Source organism: Anastrepha ludens, chromosome 4 (assembly GCF_028408465.1).
Source record: "Anastrepha ludens isolate Willacy chromosome 4, idAnaLude1.1, whole genome shotgun sequence".
In the NCBI taxonomy this organism is placed as follows: domain Eukaryota; kingdom Metazoa; phylum Arthropoda; class Insecta; order Diptera; family Tephritidae; genus Anastrepha; species Anastrepha ludens.
Genome location: NC_071500.1, coordinates 80,102,548 through 80,129,370, shown reverse-complemented (window position 1 = coordinate 80,129,370; position 26,823 = coordinate 80,102,548). Strand labels below are relative to the sequence as shown.

At 37.0% G+C, this 26,823-nt stretch overlaps 1 protein-coding gene across 1 annotated transcript in view; it reads right to left on the bottom strand.

The window, feature by feature from the left end:
• Positions 1-23,099, bottom strand: part of LOC128859971 (uncharacterized) — a 57,452-nt gene extending 34,353 nt beyond the window's left edge. The window contains exon 1 of the mRNA XM_054097153.1: positions 19,861-23,099. Within this exon, the coding sequence (XP_053953128.1) occupies positions 19,861-19,926 (66 nt within the window). The 5' untranslated portion in view covers positions 19,927-23,099. The remainder of the gene's footprint in view (positions 1-19,860) is intronic.
• Between the last annotated feature and the right edge of the window lie 3,724 nt (positions 23,100-26,823).

Here is a 26,823-nt window from a genome sequence, read left to right as displayed (position 1 = left end):
AGCGGGGCATAGCTACAGACATAATGATTAATAATTGTTTCTGGCTTTGTGTTTCAGATAAGTAGAAGATCCAAAATGGACAACACCGTCCAGGTAGAATTTTTCGAGAGGGTAAACTTTAGCGCCATTTTTAAAAATATTAAAATAAAAAAAAATAAAAATTCATTTTTGTATGTAAAGGAACTTAAATAAAAAGCCTAACAATTGAAATATCATTTTTCATTTTCTTTATGTAAAAAAAATTCCTTAAAATACTTTAAATTTTCGGGCTCTTGACCTCCGGGACCCCTTTTGTCTTATATATCTCTTCAAATCACAAGTAAAAAAACGAAGATTCTCTAAAATAGTATATACCGAAATTTTCTACATTGAGTCAATCTCAAAATTATAAATTTTGTTCAAAAATACTTGCGCCATTTAACATGGAATCGCTCTATTTCTAATGCTGAGCGAAAGGGGTGTGACTTGAAATGCATTAATTTATACACGAGACCAGAGCTACCAAGATTATTTGAGCTGACATATAAATAAATAAATAAAAATGTTTATCATAAGTGAATTATCTTAAGTAATTGTGGAATAAATTATTTTTAAATCACTTCTTTAAACGGGGTTTGATCCTCTCATTATTTTGAACATTTAGTTATATGTGTTATACCTGTATCTATTTGGTGAAGCTGTTAAAAACAATTGTAATGTACACTAAGTTGAAAAACATCATACAATTTTACAAATAAGTCATTCAAAGAAGTTAACACAGTTCGGTAGCCGCTTTTTTACTTGCTGGTTCAGCAATAATTTCCTACTTTTTTACTGCGTAAATTTGTTAAAGTTCTCTTTGGTGTTTTCTTCGTTAAATATTCAATGTTATAAAGTCGCGTGACACCCTATATTTAATTGCTAGATAGCGGGGATTTAGTTGCCAACAAGAAAAAACAAGTAGTTGCTTATTATTTTGTATTCGACTATGGTGAAAATTTAGATCTTGCCAATTATAATTACTTATTTACTTAACTCATCGAAAGGAACTTAGCATAAATCAGGTCAGAAAATATTTCGTTAATATTACTTATATACTGAAATGAACAGGGCTCGTGCGACTACAATCTGAGTAATTTGTATTGAACGAAACTCATGTATTTGTCCAAAAGTCTCATTATTTTCTATTTCCGTTGTTTTCCTAGCTTATCGGTCGAATCGCTCAAGTTTTTGGCAAAAAATTCAAATGGAAATATAGGAACATGCTTCAAAGATACATTCAAGCTACAATTTTGAGTTCATTTCCCCACAAAGTACCAATTATAAATGCATCCAGACAGGTATTAGTGGTAAACGAGATTGCTGTGAATAAAAACTTGAAATGATTTCCATATCCGCAATTTAATTTGGCGTTAAACATTTTATAAATTTACTTGCAGGCATTAACGGCATTCGGCCGCCGTAGCCGAATGGGTTGGAGCGTGACTAACATTCGCAATTTAGTGATCACGTAGGTTCGAATCTCAGTGAAACACCAAAATGAAGAAAACGTTTTTCTAATAGCGGTCGCCCCTCGGCATGCAATGGCAAACCTCTGAGTGCATTTCTACCATGAAAAAGCTCCTCATAAAAAAAAAAAAATATCTGCCGTTCGGAGGCGGATTGAGGTCTCTCCTGTTATGCAACAACGTCAAGACGCATACCACAAATAGGAGGAGGAGCTCGGCCAAATACCCAAATTGGATGTACGCGCCAATTATATATATATACCTATATATTATTTGTGAAACATCATGCCCAAATATACCATTCTTGATTTCTATGCACGATACTTCGAGTCAAATACCAATGCCCCACTGTTGAGTGTTTTAACGAATTTCATGATAAGGCGAAACTTTTTGTGCGTTCACAAATGTCACAGAAGAGTAGTTTGTTTTGATGCACAATAAATGGCACTAAATAAATCTCTAAAATCTAAATATGTTCATATATTAATCTTCAGTTGAAGAACTATCTCAAGGCACACAGAAAAATAAAAGCAAAACGTGAGGGCTGACTTGCAAGACTGACTATTTAATCTATTATTCATTCTTATAATTTCATTATTTTTATTATAGATTTATTATTTTTTACTCACCAGCTATCAAGAATGCGAATGGCTTTGCTAAAACTTGCAACCTCACGAGATATACTTAAAGCTGTTGCAATTATCCCACTGTCCGAAATGGCTGATATAATTTACAGTCTCGTGCCAGCTCAGGCTTTATAGATTCCTGTGCCAGAAATACCCAAACTAAAGCAATAGAAAAACTTGGCCTGAGCCTGTCATATATACATATATAATGGGGCGGGTCGATTTAAAAATCGCTCATTGCTCTGTGAAAATCGTATTCTAGGGATCAAAATAAGAAACTTTGCCGAATGAACCATACCTCTAAAACGAATTCTGATGTCCCCCAATTTGGGTCGAACGAAAAATCCCACTTTGACCCATTTATAGTGCTCCAATCGAGCCCAAATGTATGACCGACCCCCACTAACTTTGGACGGCCGATCCACCCATGCCAGTGGCACACCCCCTGGAACTCCCCTGGGGGGTTCCCCATACAATCATTTCAAAATATCACCATTTTTGGCCTTTACATGAGAAAAGAAACTACAAAGTTCGATCCAAATTGGGGGGCATCAGAATTCGTTTTAGAGGTATGGTTCCTTCGGCAAAGTATCTTATTTTGATCCCTAGGATATGATTTTCACAAAGCAATGGGCGATTTTTTTGCCTCACCACAAATCGACACCACAATTGTCGCATACGAGGTGCGCTCAAAAAATAAGGCGAAGATTTCCAATTTCACGGGCTACGTACCTTCGACGACTTTCGTTTATTATTTTTTTACGTTGGAACACGTTGTTTGTCTCGAAGATATGTTCACGGTTTTAGCAATATAAGACAGGTGTTTGCGTGTTCGGCGATTTGCTGCTATTGACTCTTGGCTCTCCTGGACTCTTCCATTGATACGATTGTACGTAGCCCGCGAAAATTGAAAATTCACCTAATTTTCTGAACACACCTCGTATGTACAAATCTAAATGTTCCTCTTTATACGGGTGGACACCAAACCTAACTAATTTTCCGGAAAATCAGTTTTCTACGCTCGTAAAGAGTGAAATGCATTTTTTTTTGTTTTTCCACAAACATGCGGAGCGTTGCAGCAGATGTCAGACCAATACTTCGCTTGTATTGCTTTAACACCTAAATATGGCTAAAATTTGTACGAAGATTAATAATTAAAGAAGGATAATTGTGGAATTGCATATCGTTAATTGAATTCACTTCAAATTTTTCTTTTCATCCAGGCCAGAGCGCTTTTTCTTGTTACAAAACTATTTAATTTTGATTCCAACATTAAATTTCCATTGGTGCACTAAATTTGGCAGTCGTTGACTTTCAGATGTCCACAAGACCGTTAAAAGTTTTTCAAGTAACGGCAAGCTGAGGCGAAAGTATATAGCTCACGATGACTTAAGACGGCAGAATGTTGGCAGCCTTTTTTAATTACAAGACAACGAGCCGAACCAACTGGCGGCCTTCGTAGATGTGCAAGCAACAATTATTATATTTATTATATAAGTGGAAGTTAAGCGAAAAATTCCACAACTGCAGTGAGGATCCGGAGCAAAGGCATAACGACTAAACGAGCAACGTACGTGCACGGCAGGAGAGTGTATAAGACATGGGGGTATAGCATGATGACGGCAAAGTGCGGTAGTAAAATGTCAGTTTAATGTCACGAACTGCCAACTTGCAAAGGAGCAAGCACTTGAACGGGCCAGCAGAAGCAACAGAGGCGGTGAACAAGGGAATAACCTTGTGCCACTAGCAAAACGTCTGCAAGGCTAGGGAAAGTATGGGAAAAGAAGAACTAGTAAATTGTGGCGTAGTTAAACACTGAAGTGAAAAGAGCTCCGTAAATGAGCAGAGCCGTGAGTAACCATCACTGCAATGGGTTAGAACCGACGAGGCAGCTGTGAAATGGAGTGAAGTAGATTTTGTCATGAATAAAATATAATTTCAAGGGGTGAGTGCGCATTTTATGCCCCATCGCTGTCACTGCCGTCGTGTGGCACATCATGCGAAAGAAAGTTGATAAGCAATTGTTAGTGCAGCTCAGGGCTGCTGTCAAATGAGCTGGTGAATTGAGACCTGAAAGCTGACAAAATGCGCTTCAGGCGATGATGAACAACATCACGACCGAACCTATGCATATGAAATAGTATAAATAATATGTGTGTGTGTATGTTTGGAAGCTCGAGAGGAAAAAGGGCAAGCAATTTGTCTTAAGTGCCAATTTTTGAGCTAGCTTCGCGTTGAGTACAACAACAAAACCAATAATAAGTGAAAGTATGTGGATAATATATATGAAAGGGTCGAAGGGCTTCAAAGCCATTTGTTTGCTTTATTGGCGATAATTTCTTTCGTGGGCGAAGGTACCGTTGCTCTAGAAGGACGAATTAATGGATATGTGTACGTAGTTGTACCTATACTTAAAAGAGGGCTCGGAAAAGAATTTAATAAAATGGAGTTTATTGGTACAAGGCTGGATACGAAAATATGCAAAAAATGGGTTACATAAACAAATTCGATGTTAGCTTCTAACAGAAACATCTTCAATTCGGAAATAGTACAGAAAAAGTGATTCCATGCTTATAAAAATTGGCTATCGGAATGACCTATCCAACGATAAATCTAATTTTGGTTGATTTGTGCGCGACGCATAAAAAGTCATAGTCTTCCACTTAACCTATTCATTGAGTGTTTCAAATGCTGTCATTATCCATATTTTGGCAAGAAGAGATGGTTCTTTTTCAAACAACGACTGGCTTAATTATTTTTTTGATGACAAAAGCATTTGCGCGTTGAGTTGCCTTAATATGTATTTATTATAGTATTTTAGGTTTTGGCATACACGAAATTGTATTTATCATTATTTGAATAATTGTTGCGTCCTATCTGCGTATTTGCATTGAACTAAAAATCTAAGAACTAAAGAGTAATATGAAGTTTTGTCGCCGCTATAAAGTTACTCATTTGGCATCCATCTTGGAGTTCGCGTAACTGCTTTTCTGCAATATATATCAATTTATCAAAAGCTTTTGACAAGGTCTCTCCTTCAATCTTATTGCCTAATTTTGATGAATTCCTAAAGCAGGTCAATTGCGAACTGAACTTTATTTATTCTTGACATTTTACTTAAAACCATAGACGACGCTGTGGTCGTTAGATTGAATACAAATATGCCAGGATGTCATACTAATAAAACGTCAACTGCAGACACATGCAATTCTTTTTATTATATTTTAATTTTATATATATATTATTATATTTTATTTATTAAGACCCAACGATCCTCGCCTTGCCCCGTGACTCCATGCCGTCCAGAGTCGTACTTGACAAGAAATAGAGTGTGGTGCCGCCAGAGGCTCAGCTGCGGTTAAACTCAGAAAATGAGCCCGGCAAAAACTGTTCTCGCATTTTCACGGATGGCTACAGGTCCGAAAACGGTTCCGGTTCCGGCTCTGGTGTCTACGTGTAATCCAGTGGTACAAAACTACACTTCGCTTTTGGAATGCACGCATCTGTGTTTAAAGCGGAGGTGTATGCTATTCAAGAAGCGATGAATCTGTATGTGTCTACAGCGACAGCAAATCTGCGCTCATGGTCTTGGACAGCTGTTCAACCACTTCAGGGGTAATTGAGTACTGTAAATATAGGTTAAACTATGTCGGCAGACATAATATCCTGATGCCAACTTCCTTAGCCCGTTTTGGCACTTCCTTTTGCAGCCATAAAAGCCACGATTAGCAAACGGGTTACTCTAACCCACAAGCGAGCTTGGCAGGCTGAGAGAGGCAGCAGATGGGCAAATCTGATGTTACCTGTCGTGTCCGATCGACTTTCGCAGTTCCTACTGTCACTAAGCAGAGGGGACTGCAGACAGCTGGTTGGACTGATGATGGACCACTTTCTATGGGCAAGCACATGTGGAGAGGGAGATGAGGCGGCGGACCACTTTCTGTGCGCCTACCCAGCCTTCGCTCGAATCAGGCTTGAGGTCTTTGGCACTGATGTGTTAAGAAGCGACCATCTTGGCTCCTTGGCACCACAAGATCTACCCAGATTTCTTCGGAGGTCTAGTAGATTTAAAGCAAATTGAAAAGAGAACCCGCGTGCAGTGCAATGGACTTAATTGTGTCTGAGCGCTGTACTTGCTAGTCTATCCTGCCATAAGTTCACTTTTTTTAATAAAACTAGTTTTATGGAAATCATGTAAATATTATTCAAAACAAATTTTTAAATTTTCATTACACATGCCTTCAAACAATTAGGCCATTCAGCTATTGCAGCACGCTCAGTTTCCATGGATATTGACGTCGCTGCTCGAACCAAAGATTGTTTGAGACTCTCCAAATTTCTGCGAAGTCTTCGACTGGCCATGTTCTCCAATTCTGACCACGGCCAATCTTCTGTGGCTATGAACCGAGGAATATTGTTTTTTAGCCACTTCTGGGTGGTTTTTGCCTTATGGGCTGGAGCGGAAGATCCACCGTCCTCCATTGAAGAGAGTACTGCTCAGCTGCTTCACCACACCTTCTAAGACATCTTCCTGATACACTTTTTCCCTGGTCTTAACCTTTTTTACGCCGAAATGAAGAGATGTAAAGCCTTTGCAAGACACTCCCCACCAAACCATTATGGAGGCAGAATGGTGGCCGCGCTGAACAACATTTTTGCGTCTTTAGAAGTTTTAGCATAGATTTTGTCGTTTTGCTTATTAAAAACATCGTCAACATTGAAAATTTTCTCATATGTGAAAATAATATTTGCTTGCATCTGTTGAGTCTAATATTCTTCAAGCGTGTTGTCAAAAAATGACCAGTTGAGCAACCATGACCATGAGGAGATTATCTCTAATTAGTCTTGGAATGGTAATATATTTATTTCCCTGGACATGATTTTCTGTTTTTCTTCGAACTATGTGATGACGACCACTTCTTTTTCTGTCTGCCACTTCAGACCTTGAGGAAAACGACTGATCGTGGGATACAAAAACATTTTCGAAGTTTGTTGAGCATTTCGTAAATCTCACTTACTCGGATTAAATTGCTGCTTTAAGTTTAAAATATGTTATTTAGTTTTAAGGCAAACCATTGTTATGCTTGACTAAATTAATAAATAAACAAAATAAAATAAAAGATATAAATAAATATCTTCGTCATTTAATTATTTCTTTCTTTTAATATACATCTGTATTTGTTTTTTTTTTTTTTTTTTTTTTTTTGCTTTTTAAATGTGAAAAAGTTGTACAACTAAAAGATCCGTCAAAAAAAATTATTACTTCTTACCGTCTAATTTTCATGCACACAGCCTATGGAATCACAACCAGCGCCAGAAAAAAAAGCTTAATTAACCTAGAATAAAGAGGGCTTAATCTGCTTAAAATTGAAACAAATTTAAGAAGCATGAAATTGAAATTTTGAGCAGAGCATTTAATGCCTATACCTCCCCCTGCTTTAATGAAATACTGTATCAAATATAACCTAACTTAACTTATGCTATTTTGGCGGTGACAAGAACTAACTTTTAGCATCAATTTATTAGCAATTTTCTAACTACCCACAAATACTTGCTTACTCTGAAGTCAACACAATAATTTACTTTCGCAAAAGTGGCAGATAAAAAGTAAAAAATTAGTTTGCGGAATAAATTTCAAATTCAATCATTTAATTTAAAAGAAATCAAACTCACTTTACAAACTTTACCCCAATTCAACCACAATCTGCCTTTGGAACTATTTTTTTATTTATTCAGTTAAATTAGTGAAACGTTTCCCAACTGACACACACATACACACATTCACAACGTTTCAAAAGGTTCGGTGTACTTTGACCCAGTTACATTCACTTAAAATCTTTTTTCTTTGTGCACTTTTTTAGGCGAATTATTTGAAAATGCAAGCTACTGACTGTGTGGTACGGCAGGAGCAATACAAAACCGCTAAAGCCACGGAAGGTAGATTTGCAGCAACAACTTTTGCAATCTTCAAAACTTGTATTGCTGACATTGTGTTGACCTGGTGGCACTACATTTAAACAAAACTCACAGCACTAGGAAAGCCTTCTTGCTCCCCATAACCACAAAAACAATGACGTACAGTGGTGTACCTGAGTTTTTCATGAAACATCACACACGAATTTCATTTTACACCGTTGTAATAAATTCTGTTAGAATGGGTTTTGCTTTCCATTTGCTTTCCAAATTTACGCTGTTCCTTTCCATTTAATTGCAAATGTAAAAGGATTTGCCTAAATTAAATAGTCATAACTGAAGACTCGTAAAATATTGAAACGAATTCTCGTGCGCATATATGTATGTATGTATGTACATAAATTAATGAATATGAAAGTGTAATCATATTTTTCGGTTATACATAAAAAGAGTTGGTTCATCATTTGTTATCTTTATATAATCTCTTTGTCTTCTAAATTAAACTTTCGATGATTGATATATCTAGGACTGGATGTAAAAAGAGGACCTCATATGCCGAATGATATCTCTGAATGCATCTCTTCCACGAACAAGGTTCTTATAAAAACCAACACGATGCGGCAGCATAAAAATTTATGTTATGCCATTTGTAGGAACGCACACCACATATTCGTGGAGCAGCGTTGCCAAATGAATATGTGTGTGAATATTAACACCCAATAAAAAAAGAAAGGCAAGAACGATTATTTGCCTAACCTTAAAGATCCGGCGTCTGCCGTTGCCGAATGGATTTGTTAAGCAAGAAAATTGAATTTTTTACAAATAAAATTGGCTATTAGAAGTATTTTTTCCAGAAATCTCTTTTGATAATAGGGGGTTTTAAGCTTAGAAAGTCCGCATAAATGCGTAAAAAAACACGAATGGCTTACTGAAAAGAATGAGTAACTACCTTTTTAATGATCCCTGATAAGTCTAAATCAATCAAAATGTGGCCTTCCCATAAATCTAGCTTGCAAAAAAGGTTAAAAATTCTTCATGCCACCCCAATCACTCCAATATCTATTTTGATTACTTTGATAATAAAGGGTTTTTCAATAAGGGCGGGTAGATGTGCAGAATGTCAATCGTGGCGTTTGCTGTGTGGCACGTATCGCCGTCCTGCTGGAACCACATGTCGTCTAGGTCCATATGGTTCAATATGGGCCATAAGAAATTGGTTATCATCGTTGTGTATGACGCTGCCGGCTCAAAATCCACACCAAACGGTAACTTTTTGAGGATGCATTATCACCTGGAGAACCTCGTGTGGATTGGTGTCGTCCCATATACGGCAATTTTGTTTGTTAACACAGCCATTCATCCAAAAATGCGCCTCGTCACTAAAGATGATTTTTCGCCCAAAACTGGGGTTCTCTTCCAAACGATTCGAAGTCCAGTCAGCGAACAAACGGCGTTGTCTATGGTCATTAACTTTGAGCTCCTGGGTCAGTTGGATCTTGTACGAGTATAGGCCCAAGTCGCGACGCAAAATTCGCCAAGTTGAAGTCTGCGAAAGGCCAAGTTCTTGTGCACGGCGAGGAATAGACTGCCTCGGGTTCTGCTGTACACTTTCACGGACCACGACAATGTTCTCGGCTGATCTTGCGTTCCTTGAACGTACGGGTGTTGGCTGATTATTTACTGACCCGGTCGTCTCAAATTTGGCCACCAAACGTTGAAGAGTCGACTTTGAAGGGCCACCACGTCTACCAAAAAATGGGCGCAATACGCGCAACGTTTGCGTTAGTGAACACTAATTTTGATAATAAAGTTTTATCATTTGAACGTGCTGTTCAATCGTGTAACTTGCCATGACGACTTGGCATAAACAACTGAATAATAAACAAAAGATTTGACAGATGTCACCAAAACAAAATGGCCAATTGAACAACCCTTTTTTTATGCAGATTGTGTAAGCTTAAAATCTTCTATCATCTGATGTGATTTTTTTGGAAATACATTTTTTTGAAAACTAATTTTATTTATAAAAACCTCGACAGTACACATTACTTTACAAAATTTACCACTCCCATATTAGCAATGAATATAAATTCAATATTAAGTAATTAAATTTAAATTTTTACGAAGTTAGATCTATATAAAGCGAAATCCAGAAGGTCGGAATTGAGTAATCATTTATAGTCTCTAAGTTCGGGAGCAATGTGTGCATTACTCGCAAATTTAGTCTTAAAGCTTTGGCCATAAAAAGGGTAAGCATTCCGAAACTTCTTTGTAGAACATTAAAGCTTATTCGCCCAACTAGAACTGAACAGTCGACGATGCCATTAGCAACACTGAAATTAAACGAAAGTGAAAGGATTCTTCTTCTCCTTTCTAGAGATTCGAGATTGATAAGCTTTTGCAAATATCTTCAAATCCATCCAGCTCACGTATGTCTCCATATTTTTCCGAAATATAGTACATTTTATAATTCCTTTTTTTTACTATTTGTGGTGATGCAGTCTAAAGTATAGTACCAAGTTCACGTTCCACGTGAAATGGCTGTCAAAATCCACACAAATTGCATTGTCGTGAAATATATGTGAAATTTCGTGTGTATTTCACGGCAAAGCAATACTCAGTTTATGCCATGAAAACACAGCACAACATGCCAGCAACATTTTTTCACACCTATTTAAAATGCACATGTAATTAAAAATTGAGTCAGAACTGACGGTTCGTTTGCGAGTGAAGTGCCCCATTTCGAATAGTCCGAAGAAATGATGTTTTTAAGCGAAACGTCTTCGCAAAGAGTGTAAGTAAATCTTCCTACATTCTATCAGGAAAGTACCGGCAATTGTTCAATAAAACGCAAAATAATTGTTTAATCATCCAAATTTATTTTGTCGCCTTCAAAATAGGCTCCATTCGCAGCAATACACATATGCCAACGATTAGTCCAGATATCAAAATACCTTTTAAACGCGTTTGAAGATATCTTCTTCAACTCCTTCAGCGAATTCTCCTTAATGGCCTAATGGCCTCTATCAACTCAAAGCGGCGTCCGCGGAGTAGCAATTTAAGTTTTGGGAAAAGAAAAAGGAAAAAGTCACAGGTGGCTAAATTCGGGGAATGCGGTGGTTGTTCGATGATAATTGTCGAGTTTTTGGTCAAAAAAATGTTCACAATATGAACCTTGTGAGACGGTACGTTATCATGGTGCAAGATCCATTAGTTTTCTTTCCACAAAATGGGCCGTTTCCTACGCACATTCTCTCTCAAACGTCGCATAACTTCCAAATAGTATTCTTTACTTACCGTAGAATCATTTGCAATGAATTCCGAGTGCACAACACCATGATAGTCAAAGAAAATGAGTGCCTGACTTTCACTTTCGACCGACTTTGGCGTAGTTTTTTTGCGTTTCCGCTCATGTGGATAGCGTCATTTAGCCGCCTGTTCTCTGGTTTGCATGCCAAACTCATATACCCACGTCTCATTACCTGTTACGATGCGCTGGATAAACGTTGGGCTCGAATTGACTTGCTCAAGCATGTCTTCAGCCACCTTCTTCCGATGAATTTTTTGAAAGAAATTCAACTCTCTTGGAACCAATTGAGCAGCCAAGCGTCTCGTGCCCAATTGATGGGGTAAAATGTTGCAAATTGATTCGTAAGACACGCGAAGGTCACTAGCTACCTCCCTCAAACTTAAATGGTGGCTTTCAATTACTATTTCCTTGACTTTGTCGACGTTTTCATCCGTTGAAGACGTTGATGGGCGACTAGATCGGGCCAAATCGTCCACGACTTTTCGGCCCTCTGCAAAAGCCTTATACGACTCGGAGACCCGTGTTTTTGATAAAGCACACTCGCCATAGGCTTTCAGCTGTGAAGTTAATACTAGCCTTAATTTACATACATACAAGGTGAAGTCCGAAACAAACAAGACTGGCCTCATAAAAGTGTGTTTGACGGCGCCATCTTTTAAATGGGTTAATGCGTTGGAAATTACATTCCTAGCTATCTTCCAGTAAAAGCTTGCTGACATTCGGTTCAGTGGAAGTGAAGTTATTGCGTCTAAAGTGTCAGTATGTTTGTGTTATCGGTACAAAAATGAGTTTCGAACAAAGAGCTAATATCAAATTTGGTTTCAAAATCGGTAAAACGTTTACCGAAACATTTCAATTAATGAAGAAGTTTATGACGATGATTGTCTATCTCGTGCCAGAGTTCATGAGTTGTTGTGAGGACATAAATTTTAATAAACATACGGGCCGCCCAAAAGTAGTATCACCGAAAAATCTATCGAAACTGTTCTTGAATTTATCAAAAATGAACCGAAATCATCGTTGAAATTCATGGAATCAGAGTTGAAAATCTTCAAAACATCGATTTATTGTATTTTAACTGGTCATTTGGGCTTACGAAAGGTCTGTGCACGTTTCATTCCGCACAAGTTAACTGAGGACCAACCATTGCTCAGAATTCAACCTTCGAAAAACCTCATTAAAGAGACGAGAAAAAACGAGAACTTCCTTTACAACATTGTAACTGGTGGTGAAACGTGGTGATTCCTAAGAACTTGAAACTGAGCGTCAAAGTGCCGAATGGAAGACCCCAGACGAGCCACCACCCAAAACATCGCGTTTGGAGAAGAAAAAAATCAAGTCGATGCTCATTTGATTCTACGATTCCAAGAGAATTGTCCACTAGGAATTCGAGCCAAGGGGACAAGCCGTCAATGTAATTTTCTATCTTTTTCCGATTTTTGAATAGCATTCGTCGCCGCGAAGGAGGAAGCTGGCGCTTTTTGCATGATGATGCATCATCTCATCGATTCACTCTTGTGACTGATTTTTTGACTAGAAATCGCATTTTAACCATGAATCACTCGCCGTATACACCTTATATGGCTTCCTGTGACTTCTACCTATTCGGAAAATTGTATTTGGCCATGAAACGAAAACGTTTTGTGCTCGTAAAGGCCATGCAAAAGGCTTGTCTCGACATCCTGAAGGACATTCCGGTCAATGACCTGAAACACTCTTTCGAAAAGCTTTTAAATCGCGCAAAACAGTGTATCGAGGCCAGAGGGGATATTTTGAATAAATAAACTCGAACAGAACAACAGAACAAAGCTCCTGTTGTTTCTATTTTAGCTCAGTCTTATATATTTTGGACTTCATCTTGTATGTATATGATATATTAAGTGTCTTATCAAGGAGAAAGGTGATTTTTTATCCTCATGCACAAGCAATTAATTTCTTCTTCTTCTTAATTGGCGCTAGTATAACAAAGCGCGCCACTCGTTTCTTTCTCGTGCTAACCGGCGCCAGTTGGACACACCAAGTGTAACCAAGTCCTTCTCCACCTGATCTTTCCAACGCAGAGGAGGCCTTCCTCTTCCTCTGCTACCACCAGCTGGTACCGCATCGAATACTTTCAGATCCGGAGCGTTTGTATCCATTCGGACAACATGACCCAGCCAACGTAGCCGCTGGATCTTTATTCGCTGCGCTATGTCCATGTCGTCGTAAAGCTCATACGATATTCGCCGTTGCCAACGTGCAGATGTCCAAACATCTTACGCAGAATCTATCTCTCGAACACTCCAAGCGTCGCTTCATCGGATGTTGTCATCGTCCAAGCTTCTGCGCCATACGTTAGGACGGGCATGATGAGAGCCTTGTAGAGTGTTAGTTTTGTTCGTCGAAAGAGGACTTTACTACTCAGTTGCCTACTTAGTCCAAAGTAGCACTTGTTAGCAAGAGAGATTCTGCGTTGGATTTCAATGCTGACGTTGTTATCGGTGTTAATGCTGGTTCCTAAATAAACGAAGTCTTTTACAACCTCAAAATTATAACTGTCAACAGTGACGTGGGTGCCGATACGCGAGTGCGTCGACTGTTTGTCCTCGTTCACCACCAGACCCATTCGCTTTGCCTCTTTATCCAGTTTCAAGAAGGCAGAACTAAGAGCGCGGTTGTTAAGGCCGATAATATTAATATCATCGGCATACGCCAACAATTGTACGCTTTTACAAAATATTGTGCCTGAGCGATTAAGTTCTGCGGCTCGTACGATGCTCTCCAACATCAGGTTAAAGAAGTCACACGACAGCGAGTCACCCTGTCTGAAACCTCGTTTGGTATCAAACGGCTCGGAGAGGTCCTTCCCAATTCTGACGGCGCTGCTGGTGTTGAGCAACGTCATCTTACATAGCCGTATTCGTTTTGCGGGGATACCAAATTCAGATATCGCGGCATACAGGTAACTCCTTTTCGTACTGTCGAATGCAGCTTTGAAGTCGACGAAAAGATGGTGTGTGACAATTCTCCTTTTATAGGTCTTTTCCAAGTTTTGGCGTATTGTGAATATTTGGTCGATGGTAGCTTCCGAACACCCGTTCGGGGGTGAGCTAACGTGAGAAGGCGAAACATTCCAGGATAGCTGATTGTGAAAAGTTTAAAAAAGCCTCGGATGAGACCTCTCTGTACTGATGACGACCACTGCAAGCAATTAATTTAGCTGCCTTAAATATGACTTTTAAGCGTATATTCAAATAATTGAATTGTTTTAAATTAAATATATTTCAATTTACTTATCGCGGTAAAAAGATTGTATGCATTATGGATATTAGGCCAACAACTCATAAGGTACAAGAAAATTACCAAAGATAAGTTTCGTAGCCTTCTATTCCATGCTTTGGCCTTTTTACTGCAATATTCTTCGTACTTTTGCATTAACTCCTTTGTGCAGGGTAATTCCTTTACTGGTTCTATTAGTTACTTATGCAGTTGCTCTCTTGTTTTAGTGGCGTATGTAAAAAAATCGTTTTCCTTTACAGTTCTTTCAACTCAGTCGTCGTAGCATTTCACAGAATACCAAGGTGTTATTAGTTGTGACATTTACAGATGCATGCCCCTGTCTCTCCATCAATGAATCATTGTTGCTGTTGCTGAACACGGTTGTTAATGCACGAGTACTTCCTTCTTGTTCTTTTGCCAACAAGCGAGTTTTTCACAATTTAGTCGACATCTACACTTGTATATCTGTGCATGCTGGACAACTACAAGAACAACAAGTAGTATAGTTGTTACTTGTTATTCCTTTCTGCATCTTGACGTGGAAGCTTGTGTGTTGTCATTCTAGATTACTTTTTTGTGAACTTTTGCTTTGCTTCGTATTTTCCTTTTCACGATTAGTTGTTTGGCAAATTGTGACATATCCATTTTGGAACTTAAATTCCAGTTGCATGGAATGTAGTAGAAGATTCACTTTAATCTCAATGAAAAACTGCAATCCCAATGGCAGCAGTGTGCACTTGCTAAACTTCTAAAATTTAAAATAGAAAATCACTTTTAAAAATGAAATTCACACAGCACTACGTGTGATGAGCTGAAATTTGATAGTTTTAACGAAAAGTTTGGTACTTTTTAGCTTACGAGCTTTATTTGTTCTTTTTTCAGTGATTAAAAAATTCATCTCGCCCAAAAGATGGAATTAAAAAGGGAAAATTTCGATTTTTGACGTGGATTATCGAGACAAGAGTCCATCGATCAACTTACTTCCACTTTTGGTGGTATTGATCACATTTAGCCACTGTGAAACGATGGTACTCGTACACCGAGCTTAAATGTGGACGTCGATCCTTGCAGGATGAATTTCGTGCAGGTCATCCGAAAACGGTTGTTGCAAGAAACATTTTTGAAAAATTATTTTTTATTTGTATTGCAAATACGGTTCATGCACAGTATTTCTGTCCGGTTTTCCTAAATATTTTTTGTATTATTGACCAGTAATCCCTAATTTGTAATTTCTTCTTCAATCATAGGTATATTTATTCTTTTGAATGTGTAATCTAATAGACAGTGCGAAAAGTTTTAACTTTTCTTCACACACATTTAATCTTATGTCTATGCCAGCTAATTTTATAGAACTCAGATAACTTTTCTAATGTCTTAACTTAAATTTAGGGATCCTTTGAAAGGATTCTGGCGGGAAAGAGAGTGAAAGGTTTACTACTACTCAGTTAAATCGTACATATATCGATTTTTTCATTCGTGGGAAGTACTATTTCATGGTTATAAAAAGGAAATAAAGGATATTTCAAAAGACGGCTAGATGTCAGTAGCGAATACCTCCTTCTTTATGTCCTTGACTGATATAATTAAACGCCAAAATCTATCTACTTGCCAAATGTACAATCTTACAAGGCAGAACAACGCGTTTAAAACTCATTATGAAAGTGGTCAATCTTTAATAAAAACATATCGCAAAATTCATGATTTTTTTATAGAATAATGGTCCGAATGTGTCGACAATTCAAAGGTTGGTGAAAAACTTGAAGAAACTTGGACCAAAAATTGGGCGTTATTTTCAGAATATTTCTGCTGTAGCGTAAAGTGTTGCTAAGCAACCTACAACATCTTCAAAATCAATATTTCGCTGTTCCCAATAATGATTCATTCATGAGTCGAATGTTTGTTGGATATTTCCTGCAAACGTTCTCATGGTGAGCAATTAAATGTTCCCATTTTTCACATAAGTATAATTGTTTCATTTCATGTTTCATTTTAAAACAATATATAGGTGCGTCTTTTGAAAGACCCTTTTATTCTTAAATGTATGTGCATAATACTGCCTGCCAAGTTCTGCACCTGTCGAGCGCTTGTTCTCATTTATAAAAGCAGGTTCGGTTAAGTTAAAATAGTTGTCCAAGGAGTGGGCACACTTGGACGAAGAAATCGAATTCATCCTTTGCGATACCATTGTAAAGGAAGTAAGGTGAAGGAAGGCCGATGGAACGAAAAGAGTGGGCGGAGAGATGAGGGTGGGATGGTTAGGAGGACAGGCTTAGTAAATATATGTGGATTATGAAGGATGACTGTGTTGTGGTTGCGTTAACCGCTGTATGCTGCTAATTAAGTTCATCAAATTTTTAAGGGGGGGGGGGGGGTAGGGTTTAGCGCTAAAAAAAACACTTTTTTTTTAATTTTTTACAGAAATATGGCTTAAGATACTTTAATAAAGTCAATTGCATGTTATTGTACATCTTTTCAATAAGTTTTTAAAAAATATTAATAATAAAATATTGACAAATAAGCCCATGATAGAGTTTTTTTGGAGATATGTTTTTCGAGAGGTGCTCTGCGGTGCCAATCGGCATTCGTCGTAGAATCATCTGAAACTAAAAAAGTCGAATTTTTCAGTTAAAGTATGACGTAATGCTCCCCCCTACATTAATAAAATTTTTTTTTTTCATTTTTGTAGTTTTGGTGGCAAAAAAACGTAAAACGAGCATTTTTGGCGAAAAATTTCGCCATATTTGTAAGTGAAAAACAACCTTAAAAAAAAATAAATAAAAAAAAAACAGTGTAGGGGGGAGGTATTTTTGATTTAGAAAACGTGTGCCAAATTTGAAAAGAATCGGTTGAATAGTTTCGGAGTTGTGATTGGCACCGACTTTTAAGAAGTCGTTTCGGGAAAAACGCGTTTGAAAAAATTACTCTGAGAAATTATCGATGCTCCGCATTCGAGGTAGAGTGCCTACAAAGGCTATAACTTTGAGAGTTCTGCTCCGATCCACTTAAAATGTTGGCACAACATTCTTGAAATGATTTACTATAAGATGAGTGAAGAAAAAAAATTTCGATTTTGTGACCCTACCCCCCCCTTAATGGTAAGGCCTGCTATATCAGCAGGCATGACAAAGAAGTAAGAGCCAAGATACCTACATCTTAGCCCCGCGAGAGTAAGGAAGTTAAGAAGAAGGTGCTGAGATGATTCCACCTAATCTTCGATACAGATTACGCAAATGAAGATATCGGGGATCCCAATCCTCTCCCTTAGCGGGGAAGTCCACTTACATACCCCATGTCTTGCCAGCTTATCCGCCTCACAGTTTTCCGCAATGTCGCTGTGATCAGGAACTCAGATAAGCCTTATGTCAAAGAATTCATCTAATCGAATGTACTATTATTGACCCGAGGGCTCAAATCACCGCTTGTCTATCGGAGTAAATAGTTACTTTCTTGCCAGTTAGTACGTATTTGAATTTGAATTTGAGTCTGATAGAGAGCTTCACGCAGAATACTCCTCCGCCAACCTTTCCTTTCAACTTCCATCCATCCTTGAACAAATTCACCAGGCCCTGTCTCCAAGTAGGCAGTACGCATAGATAGGGCTCAACCAAACTTTACTTTCTTGCCAGTTGGTACGCATTTGAATTTGAGTCTGATAGAGAGCTTCTCGCAGAATACTCCTCCGCCAACCTTTCCTTTCAACTTCGATCCATCCTTGAACAAATTCACCAGGCCCTGTATCCAAGTATGCAGTACGCATAGATAGGGCTCAACCAAACGGCATGATCCCTCCGCAGATTTCCACAGTTGGTTAGGTATGATGCCGTCAAGACCAGGTGACTTTGAAAGGCCTAAAGAAGTCAATAACCCAAGCCAGGCGGCGATTATCCAACAACCAACCACAACTCCGAATACAGCTTAGTGTGCTTCCAAGGCTGGTGATGCTAGATGCTGGGTCGGGAAATAACTTTAGTGATTCCTTGCCTCTCATCGCCCAATATCCCTACCTCAAACAGTTCCCATACCGAGGGAGACTCAATTATTTTAGCCCTATTAAATAGGCGTCGACAGGAAGCCCTAAGCTCAGATAGTTCAGTTGCCCACCAAAGCCGTTTTTTCCGCCTAGGGAGAGTTCTAAGTGGGCAAGAGCTCTCAAGGGCACTGTTGCAAGCTGAGGTGAAAATCTCTACCAATTTGTCGATCGCCCCTTCCGAGCGATCTAAGTTTTCTACCGCTGTTTCGGGAAGTAGGTTCAGCAGATTTCTGCAATATTTATCCCATGATCCGAGAAGGAGTGAGCTTTAAGCACCCTCCAATCGGAGATTCGGTTTAACAGTGTGGAAGAAGCCAGAGAGAGCTCAAGCATCTTTCCTCTGACTGCGGTAATAAAAGTGTGGTCCTGCCCGCTGTTGCAGGAGCTGAAGGTCATCCCTTCGTCGGCCTACCAGGGTTGCATGGAGGACTGGGTTAAACGTTGGCACATGTGCGTTAGTTCAGACGGATCATATTTTGAAGGAGATAAAATAAATTTGCCTGAAATTTAACTCTGTTTTGTTTTATTTAAACATTCCCGGTACTTTCTGATCATAGGGTACATTACTGTTTGCGTTTATCTAATTTTAAGTAATTTGTTTTACTAGTTTTGAGGAGGAAAGAAACTAATTAATTTAATGTAAAATTTTCTGGTATTTTGAAATTCACTTCCACTCACTGGTTATTGATGTTCACTCATTTAGCCCGGCAACCTACTTAGCAACAAACATCTCTTAAGATTCACGAAAGGATATACGAGTATTAGTATAAAATATGCCTATATCAACCTCGATGCTATACAACCAACATTTATAATACCATAATTCAGAGAATTATATCAAACCGACCGATAGAAGATTGAAAATGTTTTTAAATATTTTGTAACCTACCCCCAATGTTATTTAATATTAAGAAGTGTTGTTTGGTATGGACAGTTTTTCAAGTTCTTACTGCCAGCCATTCTGTGCTTGAGTTTGTAATGTGAATTAAATAAAGAAATCCAAACGGTTTGATATCACTGATCCAAGCTAAATTAAATCACTCAAACTATAAAACTCGTTCGGATAAAACCCAGAACATTCTGGTGCAAAGAACCGGAAATAGTCCGTAATCGGCAAAACTTGAACGTCAATGGTTTTACACAAAACATAAGAGATTTGTTTGATAATTTTGTTATACACGAGAGACTTCATAAGCGCAAACAATTCAAAAATTTAATAAATGCATCGCTACATACCTCTACGTGACCCCAACCGTCTGCATTCATTTTCGCGGCTGCTTCAACACTCTCCTTGGCGCCCATTTTTAGGAGTATTAAAGGTGTTTTACCTTTCTGAAGAAACTACTTCGAAGCCTTAACTTTCAGCAAAACAATGTTGCTTGATCGTTGTAATAGAATTCTGGCAATGGTCGGCAGATGATTAGAGACTCAAATTACACATACATACATGCACGACTACCAATTAAGACAACTTGTAATCTCAATTTGGGCATACACGCCTTCCCTGTTTGAAAACGGATATGTAAGGTGTTTTATTGAGATAGGTCACATCAATTACTTTTTATCCTTGTTGGGTGGAGCTCGCGGAGTTTTTAAACTATTTATTGTTTATTTCTTTATTTTAATATATATATATATATATATACGATTGATATACATATATTGTTGTCGACAAGCGTTTCGCGTTTAATAGTGAGCTTAATGTTGGATGTGCTCAAATGAATGCCACCCTTTAACCACAGACGATTTTGGGATACTGTAGTTTGCACGCGTTGTCGCGTTGGGAACTCAACTATAAAATTTTGTTTATTTTGATGTTCGCATACATTCACAATTTTATACATACATATATGTATATGTATTTATTAGTTTTGACTGCTCCACATTGATGCTGCTTCATTCAATTTTCAGTGCTGGGGATGCTGAACTGCTGGGAACTTTCTCTTCTTTTTCTTTCTTCTCTTGTGTAAGCCATTTAATTATTCGCTCTCTTTGACTCACAGGACATGTGTTTGTGTTTATTGTATTGCTTTTTCTTTTCTAGTGCTTCGTCAAGTTCCTTTGATTTTTAAAATTGTTGGTGCTTTTGTCGCGGCCGCTGCTACTGCTGCGTCAGTTTTCTCCTCGACTGCGACAACTGCCGAATTTTTGGGTGTTTTCAAAACTTTGCAATTTTGCTTTGTGCTTTAATGTACTTTATTATTATCAGCAAGAACATAATTGTTTCGTACCTTACGGCTGCTTTAAATTTATTTATAAATTTAAACAGTTTTCTTCACATTTCCTTTTAGAATTTTTTCTTTCCACAACTTTTAAAATCGGATTAAGATATCAATTTTACATTCATTCCTTAGTGTATATGTGTTTGTATGTCTCAACTCAAGCATAAGCATGCACAAAAATATTTTCACTTTTTACCAACTTTTAGTGCTTGTTTTTTCACGAATTCCACTTTCTAATCTAATGCTTTGTCGCTTACAACAAATATAATTTGTAGAGAGAAAAGTCAAGCGCACTATCACATTCACATAGACTGTTGTTCTGTTACACGAATATACGACGAATGCGAAAACTTCAACGACTACCTTTGAATGATATATACTTTTACACGTCTTTCGATTCCATTTCCATATATTATATACGAATTTTGCTGCGTAAATATAAGATTTACTCTTCAAGCAAATATCCAAATTAAATACTAAATTTTTCGTACACTTTCACTCAGGCGTTCTATTAAAACAGCTACAAAATTTGATATTGGCACCTACCAACTTTCTTCGCACAATTTCAGACGAAATCTGCAAAGATCCTGGCAAATGGCAGCGAAGGAATTTTTGTGCAGCAATTTTCAAAAATTGTCTAAAGGTTTGTGAAATTTTCTAGAAGTTTTTAGTCGCATTCCAGACGCTGTATTATTACTGTAATTCAACCTTTTCACCTTAAATATAATTCGGAACTTTTTACATTTACATTTCTACATTTACTTCTGAGTGACTTTTCTATTTTTCTTTTCAGTAAACCAAATTTTGCACTTTTTGTTTAATTTACCGAACTTTTCATACTTTACTTAGCGCTGAATTTTGTGTGCTTTAATTTTTTACCTACTCATTTTCTACATAACAATAACTCTCAAAAGTATGCAATATTTTCTTCTGAACAATTTCACTTATTCTAGCTCTACTCGCGCAGCAGTCCACGACGACTAAACGACAAATGCGCACGTTGAGCGTTGAAACGAACGGTAAAGCGGATTCGGCGGATGCTGCCACCACTTTTACTTCCACATACATATACAATTACAAGCACATGATTAAAATGCTGCTGTGACACTGACAGTCAGCATCCCTATCGCACGCACACAGCCGCTCTACATGCATATGTATGTTCACTTTGCACCGTTGGTGTTGTTGTTGTTGTTGATACGTTTGCTGGCGCAACGCTGTCGACGGCGGCGTTCACGACGTCACTTGCCGTTCGACGCAAGGTAGGGGTGGTGAGTGCTATTAAAGTTGAGTTAATGCTGCTGGTAATATTGATGGTTACAATGTTCTGAATCGATACAACAATGTGCCGTAGCGAATGTGGCAAGTCAATTTTAATTTTTACTTACATATATATGTATGTATTTATGAGCTCTTAATTCAGGTAAGTCGATTATGCCCGTAATTTGTTACTTATAAACTTATTGCAACCGCGTAATATATTTTCACGCACTTCTAAAGCACGTAAACACCTTTTTTCTATTACTTTTTTCACACACACATGCCAATGTTTGAAGCTGTGAATTCACTGTCAAATTTTTGCTTATGTGGTTGTCAGCAGATGTCAAAACATGAGCCAAGTAAATGTCAAAAAACTGAACGAAACTTTAGCACTAGGTTGAGCTGAGAGCGCGGTTTTTCTCCCATAGGATGGCAGTATCTTCTTCAAGATATTAAATTTTTATTTAACAGAGAATCGCACTTTATTTCATACATTTCGTTTATTTTCATTATTAACGTATACTTTACCTAATACTTTCTAATTTTTAAGCACGTTTTTTTCCTATATTTACTTACATCACTTATTCTACTTCAATTCTTTTTCTGACCTCCTTGCGCCACGTTTGGAATTTCGTTTGGAATGAGAGAATCGGCGTAGGAGTTGCATAAATCACCACACCTTAATTTGCTTTTATAATTAAATGCAGAAAATATTTTCAGTCACACAGTATAGATTAACTTGAGTATAGTTATACGTTGCAAAATGCAATTCACTGTTTTGTTTGCGATTTCTAAATCAATAAAACACAATCATCGGCTGCCACGCAGGCTTTTTACAAGCTCACAACAAATTTAAAACACCTATCAGAAGTACTTCTTTTACATTATTGCGAATGTATCAATTGGATATATGTTAAGTTTCTTATTTCATCTAATTTTTGCTTTAAAGTTGCCGTTTTTCACTTTTCACTGCACAGCATCTATATATCTACATGAATTTACACATACATAAATCTTGTTATATATATTCTGTTAGCTCAGCTTTCGCCTAGAAGCATTACAACACCGCTACACAACCGTAGGCTTCGAAGTTTTGAAATTGTTTGACCGCAGCTTCAACTCTGGTTGGTTGTGGCCTAAGTTTTTGGTCCAGTTGCTATTTTCCAAATTCGCCGTTATGTGAAGAATCGAATGCCTTTGTATGTGACGCTCGAAGAGCATTTATTTAAGGAGAGCTCACAAAATATAGTATAATATAGCATACCAATACTTGCAAGCTCTGTTTACATTTTTGTTGTAGCGACTGCACTCATTTCTCTATTGTTCCATAATAATGGATGCCATGACATGCACGTCAACCAGCCACAACAGAGCCAGCCAACTCAGCATTCCTGTAGCTGTTGCAGTAATATTTGTGTGTGTGCATGAGCATGCTGGTGTGTTTACATGCACCTGTATGCATACTTCGTCAGTATTTGTGTTTTCATCTTACTTGAATCACTGTGAGAGGGCGTTACATTGTTGTTGGTTCGTTGTGTTAAGCGCTTTTGCTGTTAAGTTTCTTACACATTTACTCCTCATAGCTTATCGCCCATTTCACTGGTGAAAGTTGTTCACTATTAACACTGTCACTTATCATTTCTTCGCAACATTTTTGTTATGAATGTAAAGACTCTTCTCCACACATGTAAATATGTCTCAATGCAATTGTACGTACATACATACATATATGTACAAGGCATTCAAGTCCTCTGTTTTTTACCTCCAACTAGTAGCTCTTTTTGTTATCATTTTTCATTTCCACGTTTTCCTAGTTTTCGTTTTCTCTTTTTAAGAGTTGGAGTTCATTGTTTTGCGTTTATGTATGAAATTATTTCTTAAACAAAAGTAGGGCAGCAGTCATTATAGATGCACATTAATTGCTATTAAACTTTTGTAATGCACATCACTGAAGGTGATATTTTAACAAATCAAAGCCTTACTGATTGTAGTTGATTTTTTTAATTTATTTAGATTTATTTGACAGATAAGTTGATCTGATTGACATTTAAAAAACTAAACCGGTCTACTTAAGGGGGGAGCCTGATTTATGAGGTCCAAAAATTGCATCTCTTTGCGATTTTTTTTTAAGGAAAAATTTAATTTAGCACTGCAAAGTTTTTCTATCTTTTAATGAACATTTAAAAAATATAAAAAAATTTTGTACTGGTTAAAATAAGTTGAAAAAAATGTTTAACATAGAAATTAGTAGAGCGCTGCAACGCTGGAGTTTCCAACTGGCGTACAAAATACAGCTCGTAATTTTTATCTAAATCAAAAAATTCAAATGGATTTCTAATTATCATGATTTTTTATTCTAGATGAAGTAAGAAAACTGAGAGAAATTCTAAAATTTCAACTTTTTGGAGGTTTTAAAGAAAAAAATGCCTTTCTACTTGGTATAAAAATCTTGAAAATTTTGTTAGTTCAAATAGAAGAGAATTTAATACTGAAGGGAACAAGCTATGATTCATTTCAAAAGGTTCATTAGTTTTTTTTCATTCATGTACGCCAATTCAAAGAAATCATAAAAATGAAAGTCGAGAAAAGAAGATAAAGTTTGTACTATAGCTGTCGGGTCACAGCGGAACTACCTAACGCTCGCCTACCTTTGGCTTTGTATCTACGGAAATATTAAGGGGGTATAAATTGGACATAAAAAATTTAAAATTTGTCCGAATAAAGGATTATGCATGGAAAATACTTCTGTGGGCCACAGTGATGCGGTAAAATTTGTACAACCAATTAAAGAAAAATAAAACATATTTTTGACATACAGTTGATATACCAATTACTTATACAACATGTTTTAAGTTAAACTATTTATATATTATATTAACAAAAAAAAAATCATTTTGGATGTTCGCGATACATTGTAGAGCGCAAAACAAACATAGTGCAGGTCAAGTATTAATGAATGCACCTGACATAAGAAGCAATTAGCCTTCAAATTATTTTTAAACGCTGAAATATCTCCGAATGCTTTAATAGCGTAAGCAAATTCACGAAATTCATTCGTATTTTGATAAATAAAAACTAAAAACTGCGTGTTGATGTTGTTCCACAAATGGAGGGACGTACAGATTTAAGCCGACTTCGAACAGCAAATGTTTTGTTTTTATGAGCCAGAAATACATTCAGAGGCTTGCCATTGCCTGCCGAAGGATGACCGCTATTGGAAAAAACGTTTTCTTCATTTTTGGTGTTTCATGCACGGAGATTTGAACCTACATACTCTGAATGGTAGTCACGCCCCAACCCAAGGCTACGGCAGCCGCCAATACTCGCATATTGGCTTCTCGAAAACGGCGTTAATGATCCATATGGAATTTTGTCTATAAACAACCTAGTATATATGTAGGTAGGAAATGAAAGGTATTTTTAGCAGCTTAAACTTTACCTTGCTTTTAATTCGTTAATTTAACACTTACATTTCTTGAAGCGCAATACAATTTATTGAAGCGCAATACAATATAACAATACATGGGTAGGAAACAAAAGATTAAAAGCTTTCTGTGGATAGATCTTACCAGTTTCATCTACAACCATTTAAGGGATTCCATACGTCCAGAATTTTCAAAAAATCAATTTTTTCAATATTTGAAATGTACAGTATCTTAACAATGTAATGTGAAATTTTCATGCGGAAATAGCCAATATTATAGCTTCTACCGTCCATTAACTAAGTAGACAGCGGCCCGCGCGCTTCTGTGCCTCAAACTTTAAACTGGTTTTTCTCGAAACTACTTTTTCCGGCACGGTCTGCATTATAACTCATACAGTTTTTAATATTTTTTTAATACGGTTTTTTTAATATTTGAAAATGTTTTCTCTAAAGATTTGATTTTTGATATTTTTATTAAACAAATTTATAAACATAATTAAAATGTCACATTTACGTGTCATACTTTTTTTAAAATGCCGTAAATTGCAAAATTTTTCGAAATTAAAAATCCGGGTCGACAAACTATATCTACAACTTTGTTTTACAAGTATTTGTTTACTTTTTACAGATCCATCAACATTTCAAGGAGAAATAATGCAGACCGTGCAGTAACTTTTTTATCGTTGAACTTTGGGTCACGTGATTTTTTATATACGTGATTTATATATATGTACTATGTACTTTTTTATAAAGTTTAAGTACTAATAAACAATGTATACATTTTTTTATATTTATTTCTATCGTTATCCCTTCTAACAACAGTTTTTCTTTTAGCGAATTTTTGGCGCTGCTGGACGTACATATATAATCCCTTGAGTACGTTCCACTAGAAGCAGCTCATTCCTCTGTGTTTTCACAGGAAATTCATTCATTAAAAATCTAAATTTATGTACAGTTGCTAATGCTTGCGTCCAGATCACAAAATATCTGTATAATCTGCCAGTCACACTCAGCCAAACACTCAGCCCGATGAAGTACAAGAAGCATGATGAAGACTGGATGTGAAGGATGGACTGCGAAATTTAATTTAAAAACACTGTGGAGTATTCACGTACTTGTTTCGGCAATATGTGTATGCACACCTGTGTTCAAAATAATAGAAACTCGACGTATTACTAAATATTAATAATATAATAATATTGTAAAAGGCTAGTGTATTCTAATACAAACGCCATATAATTCAAAATGTAATGATTTAAAAAAAAATGCATTAAAATTTAGATTTTTTTAATT